This window comes from Vulpes lagopus, chromosome 23 (genome assembly GCF_018345385.1).
Source record: "Vulpes lagopus strain Blue_001 chromosome 23, ASM1834538v1, whole genome shotgun sequence".
In the NCBI taxonomy this organism is placed as follows: Eukaryota; Metazoa; Chordata; class Mammalia; order Carnivora; family Canidae; genus Vulpes; species Vulpes lagopus.
Window position 1 is genome coordinate 1,783,503 of NC_054846.1, and position 20,552 is coordinate 1,804,054.

Here is a 20,552-nt window from a genome sequence, read left to right on the forward strand (position 1 = left end):
ATGGAAAAGTCTCACACGGGCTTAACCTCAACACATCAGGAAGCCCACAGGTTGCCTGAGCCGTGTAGGAAATCACCTTATTTCCATATCTCTTACTGTCCTGGCCTCTTTTATGAAATCAAGCTCCCAATATAATGAGTCGATATTGAATACTGACTGACCTTCTCCCCGGGAGTCTATAGATTCCTGTGAGTCAGGCTAATTTTAGGATCTCTCACTTCCTGTTCTCTGCCCTTGACCCACAATTTGTTCCCCATCACCCACCTAACCCCTGGGGAGAGAGAGCTTGATAGCAATTTGCACTCATTTGCCTTTAGACTCTAACACTCCTTTGACTGAAGAGAGTGATAGTGGATTGAAGTTGATCACGGAGAAGGAGCTTGCTGCATTGGGTGGTCGGAACACCGTTCTTGTGCTTCATCAACCAGCTTCAAATCTAATATGGAAAGTGACAGATCTGAAGAACAACTTAGAGAAAAAATATTTTTATATTTAAATATCAAAGTGGCAATGCTAGGAGAAATACCTGAGAGAGGGCCACAATGTGTATTTTTCCGATTGTGCAAAGAAGGATGCTTAAATACTAACATTTATTGTTTAATCTATTACCTTTGAGACAGATAATTTGGCTTTGATGGATTTGTGTCTTTATGACATTTAAATCAGTAAAATTTTCAAAAAAAAAGGTCAGTTTTTACTTTACTGTCTGGAAATATCACAGTTTACTTTCTATATTATTAGAATATTTATGAATAGAATATGTAGTTCTTTACACATTAATTCTCAAAAAAATACATCTGCTTGATTTTAACTTACAGACCAACATATAGTAGAAGTTAATGAATGAGTTCAAGATGTTAGTCCGAGTTGCACAGAGCTGGTTGGCGTGCAGGAAGAGAGTGGAGAGAGGATGTTAGTCTATATCTGCTTTGCCAGTACTTTCTATCCTTAAATAGTCTGACAAATTCAGCGTTCTCCTCACTTCATACAAAGCCTTAGATTTGTGCTACTTCCAACCAACCACATAGAGTGATAAAGGCTCATGGGAACAACACAGAAAAATCTGGCTCCAAATATTGTCTAAAAGAAGAGCCATTGCCGTATCAGACATTGTTGCACATGGATGTAATATGTTAGGTTCAACCAAATGGAATGATCAATTTTGGAATCAGAAAACAATATTCTCAAAGGATCAACTTATAAAATAAAAATCATCTGAAAAATCCGCTACTTTATTTTTTTTACTCATATCTCATCATCTCTTTTTATAGGTAGGTTGATCTGTATACTTTCATAATCTAAATTATTCTCTCTCCCCAAGTACTGCAAACCTTTCATCTGTTTAATTCTTCTGCAGAGTTATAATGAGCAAAAACAGAAATTAAACCACAATATCTTGTGTTTTCCTTTATCATAGTCCCATAACCCAGCCTCATTATATATGAACTACAAAGCTGCTAATGATCCTGAAGCTGAGTACAGAATGTGTAATATGTTCTCTAGCTTTATTTTTTTTTCTATTTAGCAGCCAGATTGCTAAAAACAATTAGTTCAGATTGCTCTTGTGGCCTAACCACTGCCTGCTGACCTCTCTGTGGGTTCTAGGAGGTGTTACAGGATTTTCGATTAATGCAGTTCCTCATAATAAAGTACTTGCTTCATAGTTATTGGTTTTTGGGGAGAAATCCAAGAACACTCTTCACCCTGTTATCTGTACCTTCTCACTTCATTCTGCTTGTTGCTTAAATATCTGGCGTCAGAGGTTCTCCTTTCTACCACATATGAAATTATAACACCAGCATGAGTATTTGCCTGAGTGTTATGCTGCTTTGCTTTTCTTTATAGCAAATGCATTTATTCCAAAGGAAACTTAAGTTCTGTGAGGCCAGGGATCGTCTGCTATGGGATCTCCAGAAACAGCCCTGGCTCGCCATAGGGACTCAGTGACTAATACAGTGGCCCGTCGCTGCTTTCCTACTGCTGAATGACACCCAGGTTCCAGGAGGACACATGTTTGACAGTAGGACTGAGAGTCAAGGGTCAATGGAACTTAAATGGGAAGATACTCGGCTTCTTTTTATAAGGAAATAAGCTTTGAATGTACACCATGGCTTCATTAAAGAAGGGAAACTTGCTAGTCGCATACACTAGCCATCGGATTAATAGTATCATACTTTTATGTTAAACATCTTTAAAAAATAAACATCTTATGACACTGTCAGAAATATTTTTCACAATGGTAAAAAATAATAGATTTTTTTCCTTAGATGTTATTTTAGTAGTTGTTCTCAATTCTCTAACACAGTAGGGTACTAACCTGCGTTTTTGACTGACCAAATTTTATTACGGCCGTTATCTAAAACACAGTATTGCCATTCCCTAAGAAGAATTGATTACTTATCTGAATCTTGGATAGTGTCAACATTCCATAGTTAAAATGTTTTCAGTTGACAGGAAAGATCAATAATGTTACTGCTTTTTAAGAAATTAAGCAAACTGGTAAAGTTTTCCATTATTTTTAACAACCTACATCTCCTTTATATACAAACTCAAGTTTCTCAGGGCACCCGGGTGGCTGAGTCAGTTAAGCCTCAGGCTCTTGATCCTCAGCTCAGTTCTTGATCTCAGGGTCGGGAGTTCAAGCCCTGCACTGGGCTCCAAGACTACTAAAAGAAATATTAAAAATTTAAAAAGTCAGGTTTCTTTGGGTCTATCTTATTTGGCTCTATTTTAGAGCTATTGTTGGCCACTGAGCCATTCATTATAGAAAAGCAACTAAGATGGTAAAAACTTAAAATGTGTTTTATAAAGAGAAGCTGAAGGAAATCAAGCCATTTAGTCTCTGATTCTATGATCTTTATACCATTAATATACCTGTTTGAGTTTTTTTTTTTCAATAAAATATATGTTATACATAATGTAGTCTGTATACTGGATATATTTTGTTTTATTATTTATATCTCCAAAAATTTAAGAACAGAAATACAATACACAGTTTTCTTTTTAAACATGGTTACAGTGGAGTACGTGTGTATGTGGGGAGGGATATCCTTCTCTGAAAAAGCCACTGTATTAATTTTATTTTTGTCAATTTGGAAAGAATCAAGACATCAGAATCACATGCAAAATCCTTGGATTAACAGGCTACCTCAGATTAAGAGAATGCCTCATGTTGGCGTTTTTAGGTACCAAATGCTCTGCTCAGTCATAGAAAATGACAATTACTTAAACCCCCAGGGTAAATGAATTCATTTTAATTTCTTACAGAGACTTTGTTCACTTTATGTCATGCTGTCTTCACATTGAGAGGAAGATTGAATTTAAAATCAGATGACTTGAAAACAATGCCCATCTTAATGCAATTAGGAGCTGTTTAGGTACAGCCCGGAACTTTATCTTTTGAAAACAAAGATTAGTAAAGTTGGTAGATGAATTTTCTTTTCTAATTTCAAATCATAAAAGGAAAGATCCAGACCACTGCTTATTTTGTTCTAATTATTGAGATATCTTGCTTTTTTTTTTTTTATTTTGTAGCAACAAACAGGTGGTTGCTTCTTACAGGTTATTATGAAATATTGTCAATTTGACTACATTTTGTTTCAACAAAGTGAATACCTTCATTTCAAAATATAATCATGTCGGGTGTTCAGAACATATTTAACTAATAATTTGAACCATTAGAACCAAGTTAAAAATGAAACAACACTTTCTTCCCAAAAAGACCGCAACAAAGAGATCTAAAAAAAATCTCTGCAGAAAGATGAAACATTAATACAAACATTTCATATGCATCCAGTCAATTGTAACATCAGCATTACTTCTATTGAAGTTTACTCCAGTGTCAGTTGAGAACCACACTCAATTATCTGGAGTGTGCGCTTAATAGGTATCTTAAAAACATCAAGACATGATATCTAAAACAAAGAGGGGGAAGTATATATAAAAAGGAAATAAAATTGCTCAAAAGTATAATTCCCGGGGGTTATTTACCATGGAAACAAATGGATCTATACACCACAGTAGTCCTTGGACCATATGCTAGCCAATAAAAAAAAAAAGCAATTAATTTTATGATGATTCCTTTGAGACATTAATGAGTGTTAAATTATTTTAAGGTATCACAGATATGAAGGAAAAATACATATATAACATTTTTCTATTTATTTCATTTTAATTACACATACAATACATAACTATTTTTTAAATAGACCCGTGAAGGTATATTAAGGGAGTTAACATCCGTTCACCAGCCAAATCCACTCCTTCCATCATGAGGTGAACAAGTGTTAGGAGCCTGGTATATTTGGTTTTCCAAACTTACTTTATTCTCATGCAACATATGAGAATGCAACATAACATAAAAATTCTTGTTATTAATGAGAGCCTACTATGTACACTATACAGCCCCATAAATATTATTACTATGCACCTCTTACTAATTTTTTAATCCTTTATTGTATTGCAAATTTTTTCTCACTACTTCTCTATTTTGATTTCAGAGTTCTTAATTTGGGTCCCTTAAGAAATTTCTCTCATAAAAAACAATGCCCTGGATGTCTTCCAATGTATATACTTTTGCATTTTGAATCTTTAAGCTATCCACAATTCCTTCATGTGACACAGGAATCTGGCAATAGATCATGTTTCCTCAACTGAATTAAATGAAATATATTATTTAATCCATGTTTATGTCTTTATTTTCTAAGTTCTCTATTTTTTGTTCTTTCTGTTACTCATTTCTATTATAATTTTATGTTTTATGTACTTTGTATGATTTTAGTTCTTTCAAATTTGTTGTAATCTGTTTTATGGCTCAGAACGTGTTTCATATGCATTTAAAAAGGAATTGGCATTTTGCTATTATTTGTTGGAGTGTTTTATCAGTATAAATCATTTCAAGTTTGTTGATGATGTTGTTCAGATTTTCTAATACCCATACTTTTTTTCTCCTTATCTATCCTATTGATCACTTAGAGAGTAGTGTTGAGGTCTCCAGATAACAATGAGAATTTGTCTATTCCTCCAATCAGTTCTGTTAGTTTTTTTTTTTTTTCTCATGAATTCGAAATTTAATTTTATATACAGATACTTTCAGGTTGTTATATATATTCATTATGTAATGCCTTTTTCTATTGTGGTAACATTCCTTATTTTTAAATCTAAAATATTAGTATTGTCAGTCTGGTTTTTTTCCATCAGTGTTTGCCTGGTATACATTTCCAGCCTACTAATGTCAACCTCCTATGCCATTTAATTTAAAATGGTCTGCTTGAAAACAATATATAGTTAGAGTGTGTGTGCATATATGTGTGTGTATTTTAATACATTTTTTATTTTAATTGATATGCTTAGATCATTTATTTTTAACATAATTAATGATATAGTTTCATTATAATATACTTTCTTGCTAGGTGTTTTCTCTTTTCTATCTCTTCTTTGCCCATTTTTCCTTCTTAAGATGCTTTATTTTGGACCAAGTAAGTATTTTTTATGATGTCATTTTATTTCTATTTTTGGTTTATTGTTTTTATCTCCTCTTGAAAGTTTTTTAATGGTTACACTTGGATTTACAAGATACAAATCTAATTTGTCACAATCTACCTCCAAATAATACTTTGCCATTTTACATATATTAGAAGCACTTATGATTTTCAATTTATCCCATCTTTTGTGCTATTTTGACATATGTTTTGCTTTAATGTAGGCTACAAACACTTACTGCTAATAACTTTAGATTAGACACGCCATGGTCTTTTATGTTTTCTTATTGAAGTATAATTAACATATCATACTATATTAGTTTTAGGACTATATTGATTCAAAAATTCTGTACATTATTCAGATCTCACTATGATAAGTGCTGTCACCATCTGTCACCATACAACATTGCAGTAGGATTGACTATATTCTCCCTGTTGTCCTGTTCATCTCTGTGACTTATTTATTCTATAACTGGAATTTGTCCCTCTTCCTGCCCTTTATCTATTTCACCCATCCGCCCACCCACCTCTCCTCTGGCAACCATCAGCTTATTCTCTGTAGTTAAGAGTCTGTATTTTTTTTATTTGTTTCTTTCTCAGTATGGAGGTTCCTCAAAAAATTAAAAACAGAAACACCATATGATCTAGTAATTCTACTGCCGGGTATTTACATATAGAAAACAAAACACTAATTTGAAAAGATACATGTGCTCCTATGTTTATTGTGGCATTATTTACAACAGCTACGAGTTGGAAGCAATCCAGTGTCCATGGATGGATGAAAGCATAAAGATGTAGGGTATGTACACACAGTGGAATATGGCTCAAATTTTAAGAAGAATGAGATCTTGACATTTGTGATGACACAGATGGGTCTAGAGGGTATTATGCTAAGTCATAGAACTCAGACAGAGAAAGACAAATACTGTATGGTTTTATTTATATGTGGAACCTAAGAAACAAAACAAATGAACATAAACACTCAATTATCTTTTAAAGCTTTTGAAATAAGAAATATGAATTTCACATGCATCTTCAGCTATGCTACTATCAGAATTCTTCAGGGTTTTTTGATTTCTTGGTTTCTAACAATCCAAATTTCTTCCTAGTGTCATATGCATTCTACCTCAAAAACTTATTTCTTAAGATTTCTTAGAGTTTGCATCTGCTTTAAATGATTTTTTCTCCCATTTTTATTTGTTTAAAGGTATTTCTCGTTCCTTTGTCCAAGATCCTTTCTCTGGGTAAAGAATGCTTGGTCCCAAGCTCTGTTTTTCTTGCAGCACGATGCAGAGGTCTTTCCACTGGATTCTGGCTTGTATGGTTTCAGCTTAGTAGTCTGCTACCAATCTCTTTCCTTTGTTCCCCTACAGGAAAATGCATTTGCTTCTAGCTGCTTTAAAAGTTTTTCTCCTTACTAATTCGTCTTGAGCAGTTTGATTCTGATATGTGTAGGTTTTTGCTTTTCTTTGTTTGGCTGGTACTTACCCTGTTTGGAGTTCTTTAAGATTCTTAACTCTGTGATTTAACATATTTCATTGATTTTGGAAAATTCTCCATTAAGTCTTGAAATATTTCTTCTACCCTATTTCCTCTCTCTTCTACAATTTCAAACACTTTTCTGTTGGACCTAGAAAAATGCTACAAAATCCTGCAACCAATAATTTAAAATTCACAATTTTCAGATCCCAGCTAAAATTTACCAGGCATGACAAGAGTGCAAAAGATATGGTCCATAATCTGGAGAAATCATAATCTTGGAAATATATCCAGAAATTACAATGATGATGGGATTAGTATATAAGGATTGCAAAAATAAGAGTTATTTTAATATTTTATTATTAATGTTTTAATAACTATTATTAATATCGTTATTATGCACATAGTATAAAGGTAAATAGGAATCTCAATTACAAGAGAGAATATGAATAAAACATCCAAATAGGATATCTAGAGATGAGGGACGCCTGGGTGGCTCAGTGGTTGAGTGCTTCCCTTCGGCCCTAGGCGTGGTCCTGGAGTCCTGGGATCGTGTCCCATGTCGGGCTCCCCGCATGGAACCTGCTTCTCCCTCTGCCTGTGTCTCTGCCTCTCTCTCTGTGTCTCTCATGAATAAATAGAATCTTAAAAAAAAAAGAATGTCTAGAGATGAAACACAAAACAAATGAAATAAAAACATGCTGAGTGAGATTGAAAGCACCTGAAGAGAGCAGGAAAAAAAGAAAGGGAAAAACCAACCAACCATGGACCTGAAGATATATGATAGAAACTATCCAAATGAAGCACAGAAGAAAACAGAAACTGAAAAAAAAAAAAAAAAAAAGGTCTTTGTCGTCTGTGGGACAATGTCAAGGACATTAACATAGGAGTAATTAAGTCTCAAAAAGATACTAAAAATGTAAGGGATCAGAAGAAAATTATATGAAGAAATAATAACTAAAATTTTGCTGAGTTTTATTAATATTTTAAACCTACAAATTGAAAAATACAATAAACATCAAGCAACAGAAACAAAGAAAACCAAAGTATGCCATAAGTATATTGCTAAAAGTCAGTCTTGAAAAGCAAATCTTAAAAGCAATCCGAAAAAAGAAAAAAAGGAAAAAAAAATGTTTGGAGAAGCAAAGGTCAGCAGGTTGGCTAACTTCTCCTCAGGCACCATGAAGGCCACAATACAGTAGAACATTTGAGTGTTCGAAGAAAAAAAAGTCTCTGGCAGAAGTTTCTTTCAAAAGTTAAGCCAAAAAACCCAAAAGTTTTCATTAATCCAAAGTTGAGAGATGCTAAAGGAATTTCTTGACACCAAGGTTAATACCACTCAGAAATATGAATCTACATTTAGGAATGTAGGAAGCCCGAAATACTGAACATGGGGGTAAACACTAGCGACCCAATAAGAAATCTGGTTTGGGCTCTGCTTCTGGTTCCTGACTCGGAGCTCCTAGACTCTCGTAAGATTTCCTGGGGGATGAGGATGATGGGAGCGTCTTAAGTAGAGGCCTAAGTCCCTTGGGCCATCCTGGGTAACACGAACACCTTTTGTTCAAATGTGACACTTGGTGGGCTGCTGGAGAACCTCAGGATGATGTTCTTCAGTACTTACCATAAATACATAAATACATAAAGCCGGTCATGATTAGAATTTTGGCTATTTAAAAAAAAAAAAAAAAGAATTTTGGCACTTTTAGTCCCGCTTTCTGTCATCTTGGGGCGGGAAGGAAGCCTGAAGATTGAGTTAATTGATCATGCCTACTTTTTTATTTTAATATTTTATTTACTTATTTGACACAGAGAGAAAGAAAGAGAGGAAGCACAAGCAGGGTGGAGGAGCACAGGAGAGGGAGAAGCAGACTCTGTGGAGCAGGGAGCCCAAGGCGGGGCTCCATCCAAGGACCCCGGGATCATGACCTGAGCCAAATGCAGGCACTTAACCAACTGAGCCACACAGGCGCCCCTGATCATGCCTACTTGACAAAGCCTCTGTAAACACCCCTAAGCTGAGGCGTTTGGAGAGCTTCAGAGTTGGTGCATGTACCCATGTGCTGACAGGACAGTGCACCCCAGCTCCATGGGAGCAGAAGCTCCTGTGCCTGTGGCCCTTCCATATTTCACCCTATGTACCTCCTCACCTGGCTCTTTATTTGTCTTCTTTATAATTTCCTTTATAATAAACTAGGGAACATAAGTAACGTGTTTTCCTACGTTCTGTGAGCTGTCGTAAAAAATTATGGAACCTGAGGAAAGGCTGCTGGGAACCTCTAATCTGTAGCCTAGTCGTCAGAAGTATGAATATGCTGGGAGCCCTACTTGCTATTGGGGTCTGGCCTGAGGGTGCACTCTGTGGGACGGAGCCCTTCAGGTTGGGTCTACACTCACTGAGTAGATAATGTCAGACTGAATTAAATTATATGGCACCCGACTGGAATCCACAGAGTACTGCAGGATTGCTTTGTGTGGAAAACTCGCCTATTTTGTGTCAGACGTGTCATGGCGTGGAGAACACATGTTCCCTTAAAATAATAGAGATTTTTCTTTCTCACTTTTTAATCACTTAGAAAACCTAATACGTTGTTCAGAGCGAACATTATAAAAATGTACAGTGGAGCTTACAACACAGGAAGACTCAAATGGGCAGCACTAATAGCAAAATATGTGAGAAGGTGAAAAATGACTTACGGATACTCTGACAATGTCTAACCACCTACGTGAAGTGGTAAAATGTTATTTGAAGGTAGATGGTGGTAAGTTAGTGATGTATACCATAAGCCCTAGGGCAACCAACAGCAAAAAAAAATATGTATGGTTCATAAACTGTTAGTTTTCTGTTATGAATATAACAGATTACTACAAAATTTAGTAGCTTAAGCAATACAGATTTATTAGTTTATAGTTCTGTAAGTCAAAAAGTCCAACACAGGGCTCCTTGCACTAAAATCAGGGCCACATAAAGGGCTACATGCCTTGCTGGACGCCCCAGGAGAGGATCCATTTCTGTAATGAGTTGGGTTGTTGTCAAAATTCAGCTCCTTGGGGCGCCTGGTGGCTCAGTCCATTAAGCATCTGACTCTTGATTTTGGCTCAGGTCACAGTCTCGGGGTTGTATTGCTCTAAAAATTCAAGATAAGACAGCAAACAATTTTCTTCCCAATTAACTTCATCTTATACTTGTAGCGTCAACTAAACTGAATCATACTGAAAGGATATGTTTAATTTAGAATATTAAAATGATTTTATGTCTACTCCTTTTCTGTTACTTATGATTCTAATTACCCTTATAACACGGTTTTGTGTATAAATGTACTTTTCAAATAGCATGAACTCACTGTATTTTTAGATCTTGAAGGTAACATAGAGATCATGTTTTTAAAATCCTCTTATTATCTAGATGTGGACACCACAGCCTAGATATTATAACTTAACCAAGCGAGGTAGTGCCAGGACCTGAATACAAGTCGACATTCTGGGTCTAACACAATATTAGATTTCATCAAACTGATCATTCACCAGACATGCACTCTGTAGGAATCTCATTTCTTTTTAACATAAAAGGTAAACTCTTAGTTCTATTGTGTTTAAAATTTATTCAATATCTCTCGAGGTTATAGTTTCAGAAATCCTATTTTATGTTGATATTTGTGTTACAGAGTAAGTTCTCAAAGCAGAGCCACAAAAATTTTTGAGAGGTTAAGGCTACTTTTCTTCCCATTTTGACAAAATATGAAGGATTCAGGTGTTGAAATTGACAAGGATGTTTACATGTAAGAATTTCATTTGTCAATGGTCAACCTACTCTTCAGCCCCTGCTGTTGAGGATTAAATTGTTTGACTATTCAGTTTTCAGGAAGTCTCCACAACTCTAAACACATCCTCTTTTTCACACCAGTTAACTGAGTTATTATTTTACTTTCACTTGCAATGAGTGGGAGAAGAGCAAATAAAACAGCAACTGGTCTACCAAAATACCTGTCAAAGGTGGTTTAACTTAACAAAGATGAAGAGTTTAACGTAAATTTTTAAATTATGCTTGAAAACACTGACATTGCATCTAATGCTATTTAGGACAAGGAGCTTTTGTGGGGCCTATGGCTTATCCAGAGACTCCCACACTCCGATATTTCATACCCTGGGTGCAAATCCGGTGCTGTCATCCCGCTATACCTAGTGCACCTTGCTGTCTCCCGTTATAGCATATTTGTAATCATAAACATCGCCTCAAGGGAAGCAGAAGACCGAGTACCTGTATAAATTACATGATGGTCACTCTCTGGATATGTGTTACTGGTGAAATACCACAATCACTGTGGCTCCACGAAGACACAGAGCATTAAGGACTCTATTATGTATTATGCATTCATTTCACTTTTGTTAAAATTTTCCTTTTTGCCAAATTTATTTTTTTTTAAGATTTTATTTATTCATGAGAGACACACGGAGAGAGAGAGAGAGAGAGAGGGGCAGAGACACAGGCAGAGGGAGAAGCAGGCTCTATGCAGGCAGCCTGATGTGGGACTCGATCTCAGGACTCCAGGATCACACCCTGGGCCGAAGGCAGGTGCTAAACCGCTGAGCCACCCAGGGATCCCCTGCAAAATTTATTTGAGTGAAAATAAATTTCATTTCTTTATTAATAGGACCTTATTATTCAGTAAATACCTATATACACCTAAAAAAGCATCCATTATGACTCCCTATTTGTCAAGAAACGTTTGAACACTGGAAAGAATGGAGATATATCTAATATATTTACAATAAATGCCATTGAATGAATGACTAATTAGTACTAGCTGCCTTATATTAATATATTTATATTAATTAATCCTCACAACTATCCTGAAGGTAGGTATTACCACCCCTACTTTACTTTGAAATGAATTACCCACGATGAGTTTAAAGCCTTATTTATGATTGTTGAGTAGGTGCTCTTACGGGAACCAACTATTACGTTCCATTGTATTGCTTGCTGCTGATTGTGACTTTCAAATTTAGCTAATTATTTTCCATCTTTGCCTTTAGGATTTGATACCAGTATTTTGCCAATTTGCAAGGATTCACTTGGCTGGATGTTTAATAGACTGGATACAAACTATGACCTGCTCCTGGACCAGTCAGAGCTCGGAAGCATTTACCTTGATAAGAATGAACAGTGTACCAAGGCATTCTTCAATTCTTGTGACACATACAAGGACAGCTTGATATCTAACAATGAGTGGTGCTACTGCTTCCAGAGACAGCAAGGTAAAAGACGAGACACCGACTGATGCAGATAGTTGACCTGCATGTCAAATTTTATCTTTTCTTCATGATTTAAAAAAAAAAAGTGCATTTCACCCCATTCATCTTAGTAGATATTTTTCTCATCAAAGTGTTTAATAAAAGAGCAAATAAGCAGCATGTTAAACAATATAACTCTGCTAGGGACACAAAACATGCTAAACAAGATGAAAAATAGCAATTAATATTTCATATTAATGCACTTCATTATAGTTTCCATTATGAACCACCAAGAAGCACACAGAGATAGGAAAACATAGATATTAAAAGTAATCATTAAAATTAATTTGCTATGTGCCTTGCCCATGGTATAAAATAAATGGGGTTTTTTTTATCACTATGCTGTGGAATTTTAATGTTCTATTTTGTGATCTTATTAAATGAGCTGAATGAACCGCCGCATACACCATAAAGTTATTTTTACTCATTTGATTTTAAAATGACTTAGCCGTTCAAACTTTCAAAAATAACTTAGCTTTGTAAAAATTCACTAGCAGAGTATTTTGATGCTCCGGAAGAGGCAAGGTAACTGGAACACCAACTTATGTGAGAACTTTTACTATCTTGATTCTTTTCCACATATTAGGAATAGTTTAGTAATTAGGGATGAAATGATTATCCATAAACTGATTGGTATTGAGTCAACAGCAGGATTTGTAGTTTAACTACTTATAAATAACTTTAAACAAGGTTTAAGAGTTAGATTTTCCTTATTAAAATACTTTGAAATCGTACCCCCCACATACACACGCACACTGTTGATTTTACTATTGCATATGTGTTTACTAGGTAACTGCTACTGCTAAAAAGCTGCATGCTAGTTTCAGTGACTAGGGTACATTTAAAACATTTAAAGAATAGGGAAGCAAATCCTGATAAACCACTATAAAAAGATATGTGGTCTTCAATGATATTATTCCAGTTATTTTCTTAATGCTGTGATGGCATGGTTAGTGTTTATCCATGAACATTTAAAAATATTATGAAAAATTCTGGAAGTTTCTTCCACAGAAATAAATACTTTCATCTTGAAAGATTTCTGGACTTTGCAGTAATATTTGCAGAACTGATTAAAGGTCCTCAAAGAAAAATTTTGCTTTATATACTTTTCATTTATTAATCAATATTCACCCAAAGTGTTAAAGTCTTTATGGTCACATGAAGATCTTCTCTGAAATAATTTAATACAGAGTAGAAATAATTTAATAAATGGTACCTGAGCAGGCAAGAAAAATTATACATCTTCCCCAAAGATTAGGAGAATTTGGCCAATTCTGTTTATTACTTTAATATGCTGGAAAATGTTACAAAACCACTATTAAGGTAACTGACAATAAGAATAATGGTAAGAATTGGCTTATTAAGCAATTTCATGAAAAAGAATAATCATTTATTTAAAAATATGTTTTCAAGAGTTTCACCTTATAAAAGAATGTTTTTATTATGTATTCAATAAAACAGCAAATTCTTTTGTTGTAATTGGAGTGATCTATATTTGACTATGTTAGAGTTATATGTATAATATATAAATATATAATATATAAATAATATATCTTTGCCAGTGATTTTAAATAGTTGAAATCTTAACTAAGTACTCCAAGTACCTAACTTCAAGGCCAGACAGCTGCCTTATAAATAGTAGGAAAAATATCTCAAAGTCAAATATTATGTGTAAACAGCTGAATCTGCCATGATTTCTTTTGAAATCTTTTTTTTTTTTGGGAGAGAGAGAGAGAGAGAAAGCATCAGTGGAGCAAGGGGCAGAAGGAAGGGGGGAAGAGAATCATAGGCAGGCCCCTCTCCTAGCGCAGAGCTGGGCACCAACCAGGCCTCCACCCCGCAACTCTGAGATCACGACCTGGGCTGAAATCCAGCGGCAGCCGCCTAACCTGCTGAGCCATCCAGGCGCCCTTGTCCTGAAACCCTAGAATGTTCCCTCTACACACAGCTTGTAGGTCTTGTACGTGTGTTTATTCCGTGAGGTTTCTAACCAGGAGTCAGATTCAAACATACTTGAATTTTCAGGCAATGTCATAGCAAACATATGGAAATATTACTTTTACTTTGCAGAAACTAGCCCATAGCAGTTCGGAAAAAATGCTTTCAATATACTATTGAAACTTCAGCACAATTTTTTTCCCTCTATGTTCTAGATATTATTTTTAAAGGGCAGCAAATTTTTAAATGTCTCTTCTCTAAGCCTGTGTTATGTAACTTGTTTTACTTTGCAAAAACTAGCTCAGAGCAGTTAGGAAAAAAAATGCTTTCGATGCTTTCAATATGATATTGAAACTTCAGCACAATTTTTCCCTCTAGGTTCTAAATATTATATTTAAAGGGCAGCACATTTTTAAATGTCTATTGTATGCTATACATACCTTGATTCCTATTCCTTTAAAACTTAGTATATGAGACCCACATTATTATTAGGTAAAACGAAGAGATAAATTGGATCAATTTCAAAATGATATAGAAAAATAAGCTAATTATTTAGACTTTTCAAGGAAATTACTTTTTCTTCTTTTGAAAGATCAGATTCTTTTTATTTCTAGAAATTAAAAAAAATCCAAAGTGCAAAAAGAATAATTCAACATATAACTATGTACCCATCAGCCAGAAATAATTTTGTCATATTAGCATCAGGATTTTTTCAAATAAAATTTTAAAAACATTATGAAGTTGAAGTCTCTTTTTCATTCCATCCTCAATCCAGCCTCCTCTCTCACTCTGCTCGGGTAGGCACCATCAAATCTAGTTTCCAATCCGCTATTTGTACATTTACATGACCACATACGTTTTCATGAATAATTCGTACTGTTGTGTTTATTATAAAATATGGATAGGGTGTCATACTGCTTGTACCATTTGCAACTCGCTTTTATCCCCCAAACATCATTTTTTTAATTAAGTTTTTTCTACTTTAATGTCAGTAGAGTTCACATACAGTGTTATATTAGCGTTAGGCGTACAATAGATTGACTCAACAATTCTGTGCACTACCCAGTGCTCATCTTTAATCCCCTGGCCCTATTTCCCCATCTTTCCACCCATTTCCCCACTGGTAATGCTGCTTGTTCTCCGCAGTTAAGAGTCTGTTTCTTAGTATGTCTCTCTCTCTCTCTTTCAAAAAAATTACTTTTTCTTCGCATTTCAGATTTCCAAAGGAAAAATATGTGTTGGCCTTATATGTATTAAATTATAAAATACATGCTAAACACTTTGTCTCATTTCCTCATTACACTTTGTTACTTACATGCAAATTTAATGCCTGAATATTGTAAGATTGGTGTAATAATTTTTTAAATTATTTGAATAGGTTATACCATGCCTTTTCCCTACAAAGTTGTAGTATGGGAAAATAGGTACTAGTTTATTGGTTTGTTGTTTCAATAATTTATGATGCATTTTTATATGGCAAGTTCTTAGAAAATGAACTAAAATACATTGAGCTGTTTGAATATTATAAATTAGAAAATATATTTATTTTTTTTTAAATTTTTTTTTAATTTTAATTTTTTTATTTATTTATGATAGTCACAGAGAGAGAGAGAGAGAGAGAGAGAGAGAGAGAGGCAGAAGCAGGCTCCATGCACCGGGAGCCTGATGTGGGATTCGATCCCGGGTCTCCAGGATCGCGCCCTGGGCCAAAGGCAAGCGCCAAACCACTGCGCCACCCAGGGATCCCTAGAAAATATATTTATTATATAAGAATATGTATAATTTTTTATATATGATAACACAAGCCAAATTATATTGTTTCGATTTAGCATTTTATATTTCTCTGAAAATATTCTCCTTTAAGCCATTGAGTTTGAAAAAAGGCATGCTTATTTCCAAATTTAAGCTTATTTTTTAAAAGATAGCCTATCGGAAATTTTTGTATATTATGTCTTATTTCCACACTGTATACGCACTTGAAGTATCCGAATGAAACTAAAAAGAACAAAGCTTGTCAGCATTATTCAGTATCAAAATTGAGAATAGTATGTCTGATATAACTCGAAAGAGTATTGACTTTTTTATAGATTACTTTTTTTTAATGTAAAGCTATTTCTCCGTATCATAGAGACTGTTTTAAATGAGGGGAAAACAATCTGTTCATTGTTTGGGCACTAGTTCATCAGTTGGATTTACATTGCTGAGTTGACTGACCCTTTAAAAGTAAATCATAAGAACCATTATCCATCATACAAATATTTCATATCGTTTACTTTTTTTTTCCATCCACTTCGATCTCTCTGCAGAAAATCAAGATGACCTAATATCAGTAATTAGGAAAGTGTCTCTCTCTGTGTCTCTTTCCCTGTGTATACAGAAAGACGCACATATATGTATCTATAGATAGGTACTCCATAAAAGGAACTGATATGTGGTATGTGTCTTTTTAAGCCAGGTAAAGACCAACTTAAAATTGGTAACATAGAAATCATACTTTTTTTGTTCAATTATAATCCTTGAAGTAACATTTTTAATGTCATTGCAGACCCACCTTGCCAGACGGAGCTCAGCAATATTCAGAAGCGGCAAGGGGTGAAGAAGCTCCTAGGTGAGTAATAGATCATTCTTCTGAAGCCTTTATTGCTTACATAAATAACCCCAGGGAAACAGCAACATAAAATCAATATTAATCCAACAAAGATAGACTACACTAAATTTCAGTAACAAAATTTATGAAGTTTTTGAAGGCCATTAAACTTACTTTTATTATCTTACCTATTGAAAGATATTATGTCTGTTTTATTACCCTAATATAATGTTAATTTTGAAAGTTATTAAATGAAAAAGAGATTTAAACAGTGCTAAAGTTAAAGTATCAGCAGAAACTTTAATTCTAATTCTATTGTTAACAATTCAAGAATAATAGCATATATATATATGTACATAGATATGTATATGTGTGTGTGTGTGTGTATATATATATATATATATAGAGAGAGAGAGAGAGAGAGAGAGAAATGGGTGAGCATGTCCTCAGTACATCAGGGAAGTTTGAATAGACTTTCTAATGTTTTTATTTTTTTACTTTTTACTAATTTACTTTTAGCAAGTAAATATATATACTAGATAGTTGATAGATAACAAATTTCACTCAAAGCCTTAAAATATTAGAGTAACCAAGAGATTATTAAGCTATTATGTATAATTATTTTGTTTATTCTTCTAAACACACAATTTTCAAATAAACTCTTTTTCAAATGATTTTAAAGCAATTTTACGAAGATTAGTTTGCATACGTAGTTTGCATATATACATCCTTTCCTTGGCCTCCTCCAAAGTACCCACCTACCATGTATCAAATAGCCGTTGTCTTTCATTCTAAGAACGTTAATTCTGAGACATTAACATTGCTCTATTTCTATTAATTAAGACTTACACTTTATTTGGATTTCACCAGTTTTTTCCACTGGTATCTTTTTTTCAGTTTTAGATCCAACGCAGAATACCACACACATGGTGTTTTTTGTTTTGTTGTTTCCCCATATACATGAATGCCCTTGAGTATTTAATGGCACATAATTCTATACTGTCTGACTCTCACTGAAGTGTTATGACATGCTTCCTTTATCATCACAACGTTCTGTGTTTAGAGGAGCTTTTTATATTACTTGAAAAACCCGTAGTTCAAAATGAAAGGGCTAATGGTTTTGTAATAAAGCATTTTTAGATGTGAGGAATTACCAATGAAGGGTCTACAATGAGTCGTGTTTATTCATCTCTGTTACAAAATGCATGCCCTAACACAGCCCCAAAGGGCCGTAATACATCCATGCACGGGTGGCTTTGTTTCCACCAAGTAAAGCTCATCCATGTACAATGGGAAAAGCCAATGAAATTCAGTTGAAAAATAGTTTAGATTTGATCAAGGATTAAAATTCTGGATTTGATGATAAAGTCAAAAAAAATTTAAATGTATTTAGTGGCCATTAGAGAGGAGTCACTTTTATGCTTTTTATATAATAAACATGGAAGCCATTATTAGAGACTCCTGAACGCCAAAATATTTCTTTTAATTTGGGCAGGATAATGACACTTATCTGAAAATTGACCAGTTGTTATACAGAAGTAAAGGGCCACCTGTTCCCCTTTGCGGAGTCAGTCTTGGTTGATGTCGGTAGTTCTGGTAGGATCTTTAATGATGCTCGCTTTCATTTTCAAAGGATACTGCCATAAAGGATAAATTAAATGGTCACCCTAACTCTACATCATAACAGTTTTATGTCAAATATATTCAAATTATGTTCGCTTTCTTAGAGGTAGAGATAAGAATGTTGATATTGTTTTAATTTTTGCTGCCCTTACATCCATAGAAGGAGTTCTCAAGCTTTCCATATTGGTCATATTCTATCTTATTTCATTGAAAGGCCAAACCTTGCAAATGATTTACAATTTTAAAACTAATTATTTATGTATCAGAATTTTGAAACTTTTTAAAGAGATAAACTTAGGATTCCATATGGTTATGAGGTGAAATGGGTTGAGATAATTTCATATTTTATCAATTTATTTTGCAGGTTTTATTTTTCTTTCACTAGATAACTATAGTGTGTCTGGTCACTGAGGGGAAAAAAAAATGGACAAGAAAGACAAAATTTTTTACTCTCCTAAACCGTACATTGTTGTGTTGATATAAACATTGAAGAAAATGAATTCACTTCTAAATTATGCATTAAACATTTATTATTAGCAATGTGCCAGGTACTGTTAGATTTTAGAGATGTGAAAATAAAAGTCTTTTTTTAAAGATTTTATTTATTTATTCATGAGACACAGAGGGAGAGAGAGAGGCAGAGACACAGGCAGAGGGAGAAGCAGGCTCCATGCAGGGAGCCCGACGTGGGACTCGATCCCAGGACCCCGGGGTCATGCCCTAGGCCGAAGGCAGATGCTTAATCGCTGAGTCACCCAGGCATCCTGATGTCTGTCTTTCCCACTAGACTTACTTTAAGAGTTGCTAATAACAATCAAAACTAAGGGAACCCAAAATTCCCAATATAGGGGGTATCATCACTGTGTAGTGGTGAAGGGAGCAATAATAAAGCACACACACACACACACACACACACACACACACAGGACCTAAGAAGTGTATCAGAAATCCTCCAGCTTAAGAGAAGCCTTCCTATTCCGGGTCAGATTTATGTCAAGTCTTATAATGTAGGAAGGAGGGAGGAGGAGAGATTCCAGATGAGAAAAAGATAAATGCAGAGATGAAGCAATATTGAATTTTGGGAAAATAGCCTGAGGTGAATGGAAAGAGCTTGGAATACATGAATGAAAATTTGGGCAAATGAAAATAGAAAGTTGGCAGCGATGACAGTGTGGGGTCAGGGGTCTGAGCGGCCTGGATGATTTGAGACACGCGGCATTGACCGGGGTCTGAACCTGTATTACACCTCCAAGAACACTACCCCCTGCAGAATGAGAAAGAGAAATGGTAAATTTGCTCAACCAAAGGAACCCAATGGCCTGCTCCGTGACAGCAGTGACCCTCCCTGTTTTGTTCAGCATGAGTCACTCATGCACACCCTGGAGTGGGAAGGCCGCGTGTGTGTGGGGGTGAATTCACGCTTACTCAGCGACCATGGAAGGGAGCCCAGCTTATTCATGATGTGTGCATGTGCCCCTCCAGGCCAGTACGTCCCCGTGTGTGATGAGGATGGTTACTACAAACCAACGCAGTGCCACGGCAGCCTGGGGCAGTGCTGGTGTGTCGACAGATACGGAAATGAAGTAATGGGGTCGAGGACAAGCGGTGCTGCAGACTGCGGTAGGAAGGGTTATTTGTTTAATGACTTCCCAAAGCACAGGGAAGGTTCTAGAGAATCTCATTCATTGGTTCAAGCATTTAATGAGGACATACCCGTCCCTAAGAACATAGGATACATGGGGGGAGGGGGGTAGTGACAAAAAGGAGTCACTTCTGGCCCATGAAAAACCAGCATCAATAATAAATGGAATGGCCTAGCTCAGGCACTTTAAGGTGGGCCCTTTTCACTCCTGCAGATGCAGGAAGGGTGTTGAGTGGCCTTTGCTTTCCTCTCACCTCGCACACGAGGCAGGCCCTGATGCTCTCTAGTCCGGGCCAGGGGACCCTCCAAAGGTCCCTATACCTTTGGAGAAATTGACCTCCGGAGTAGGAAGGCTCACTCACAGGAGAAAAGCTGAGCTTTTGAAAGTAAAAGTCCATAAATTGCAGCTATCTGGGCATATGGCTTTATGTCTGGGTGGGAAAATACAGTTTAAATGTTAGGAGGGTAATTATAATTAATATTTTAATTCTTTTTGTGAACATGATCTTTA

The 20,552-nt window shown here is 35.3% G+C and overlaps 1 protein-coding gene across 3 annotated transcripts in view; it reads left to right on the plus strand.

Annotated features, from left to right (window-relative positions):
- Positions 1-20,552, plus strand: part of SPOCK3 (SPARC (osteonectin), cwcv and kazal like domains proteoglycan 3) — a 410,315-nt gene that overhangs the window by 386,240 nt on the left and 3,523 nt on the right. For all 3 annotated transcript variants that reach the window (XM_041737862.1, XM_041737861.1, XM_041737863.1), the window contains exons 8-10: positions 11,994-12,215; positions 16,735-16,797; positions 19,882-20,019. In XM_041737862.1, the coding sequence (XP_041593796.1) occupies positions 11,994-12,215; positions 16,735-16,797; positions 19,882-20,019 (423 nt within the window). The remainder of the gene's footprint in view (positions 1-11,993; positions 12,216-16,734; positions 16,798-19,881; positions 20,020-20,552) is intronic.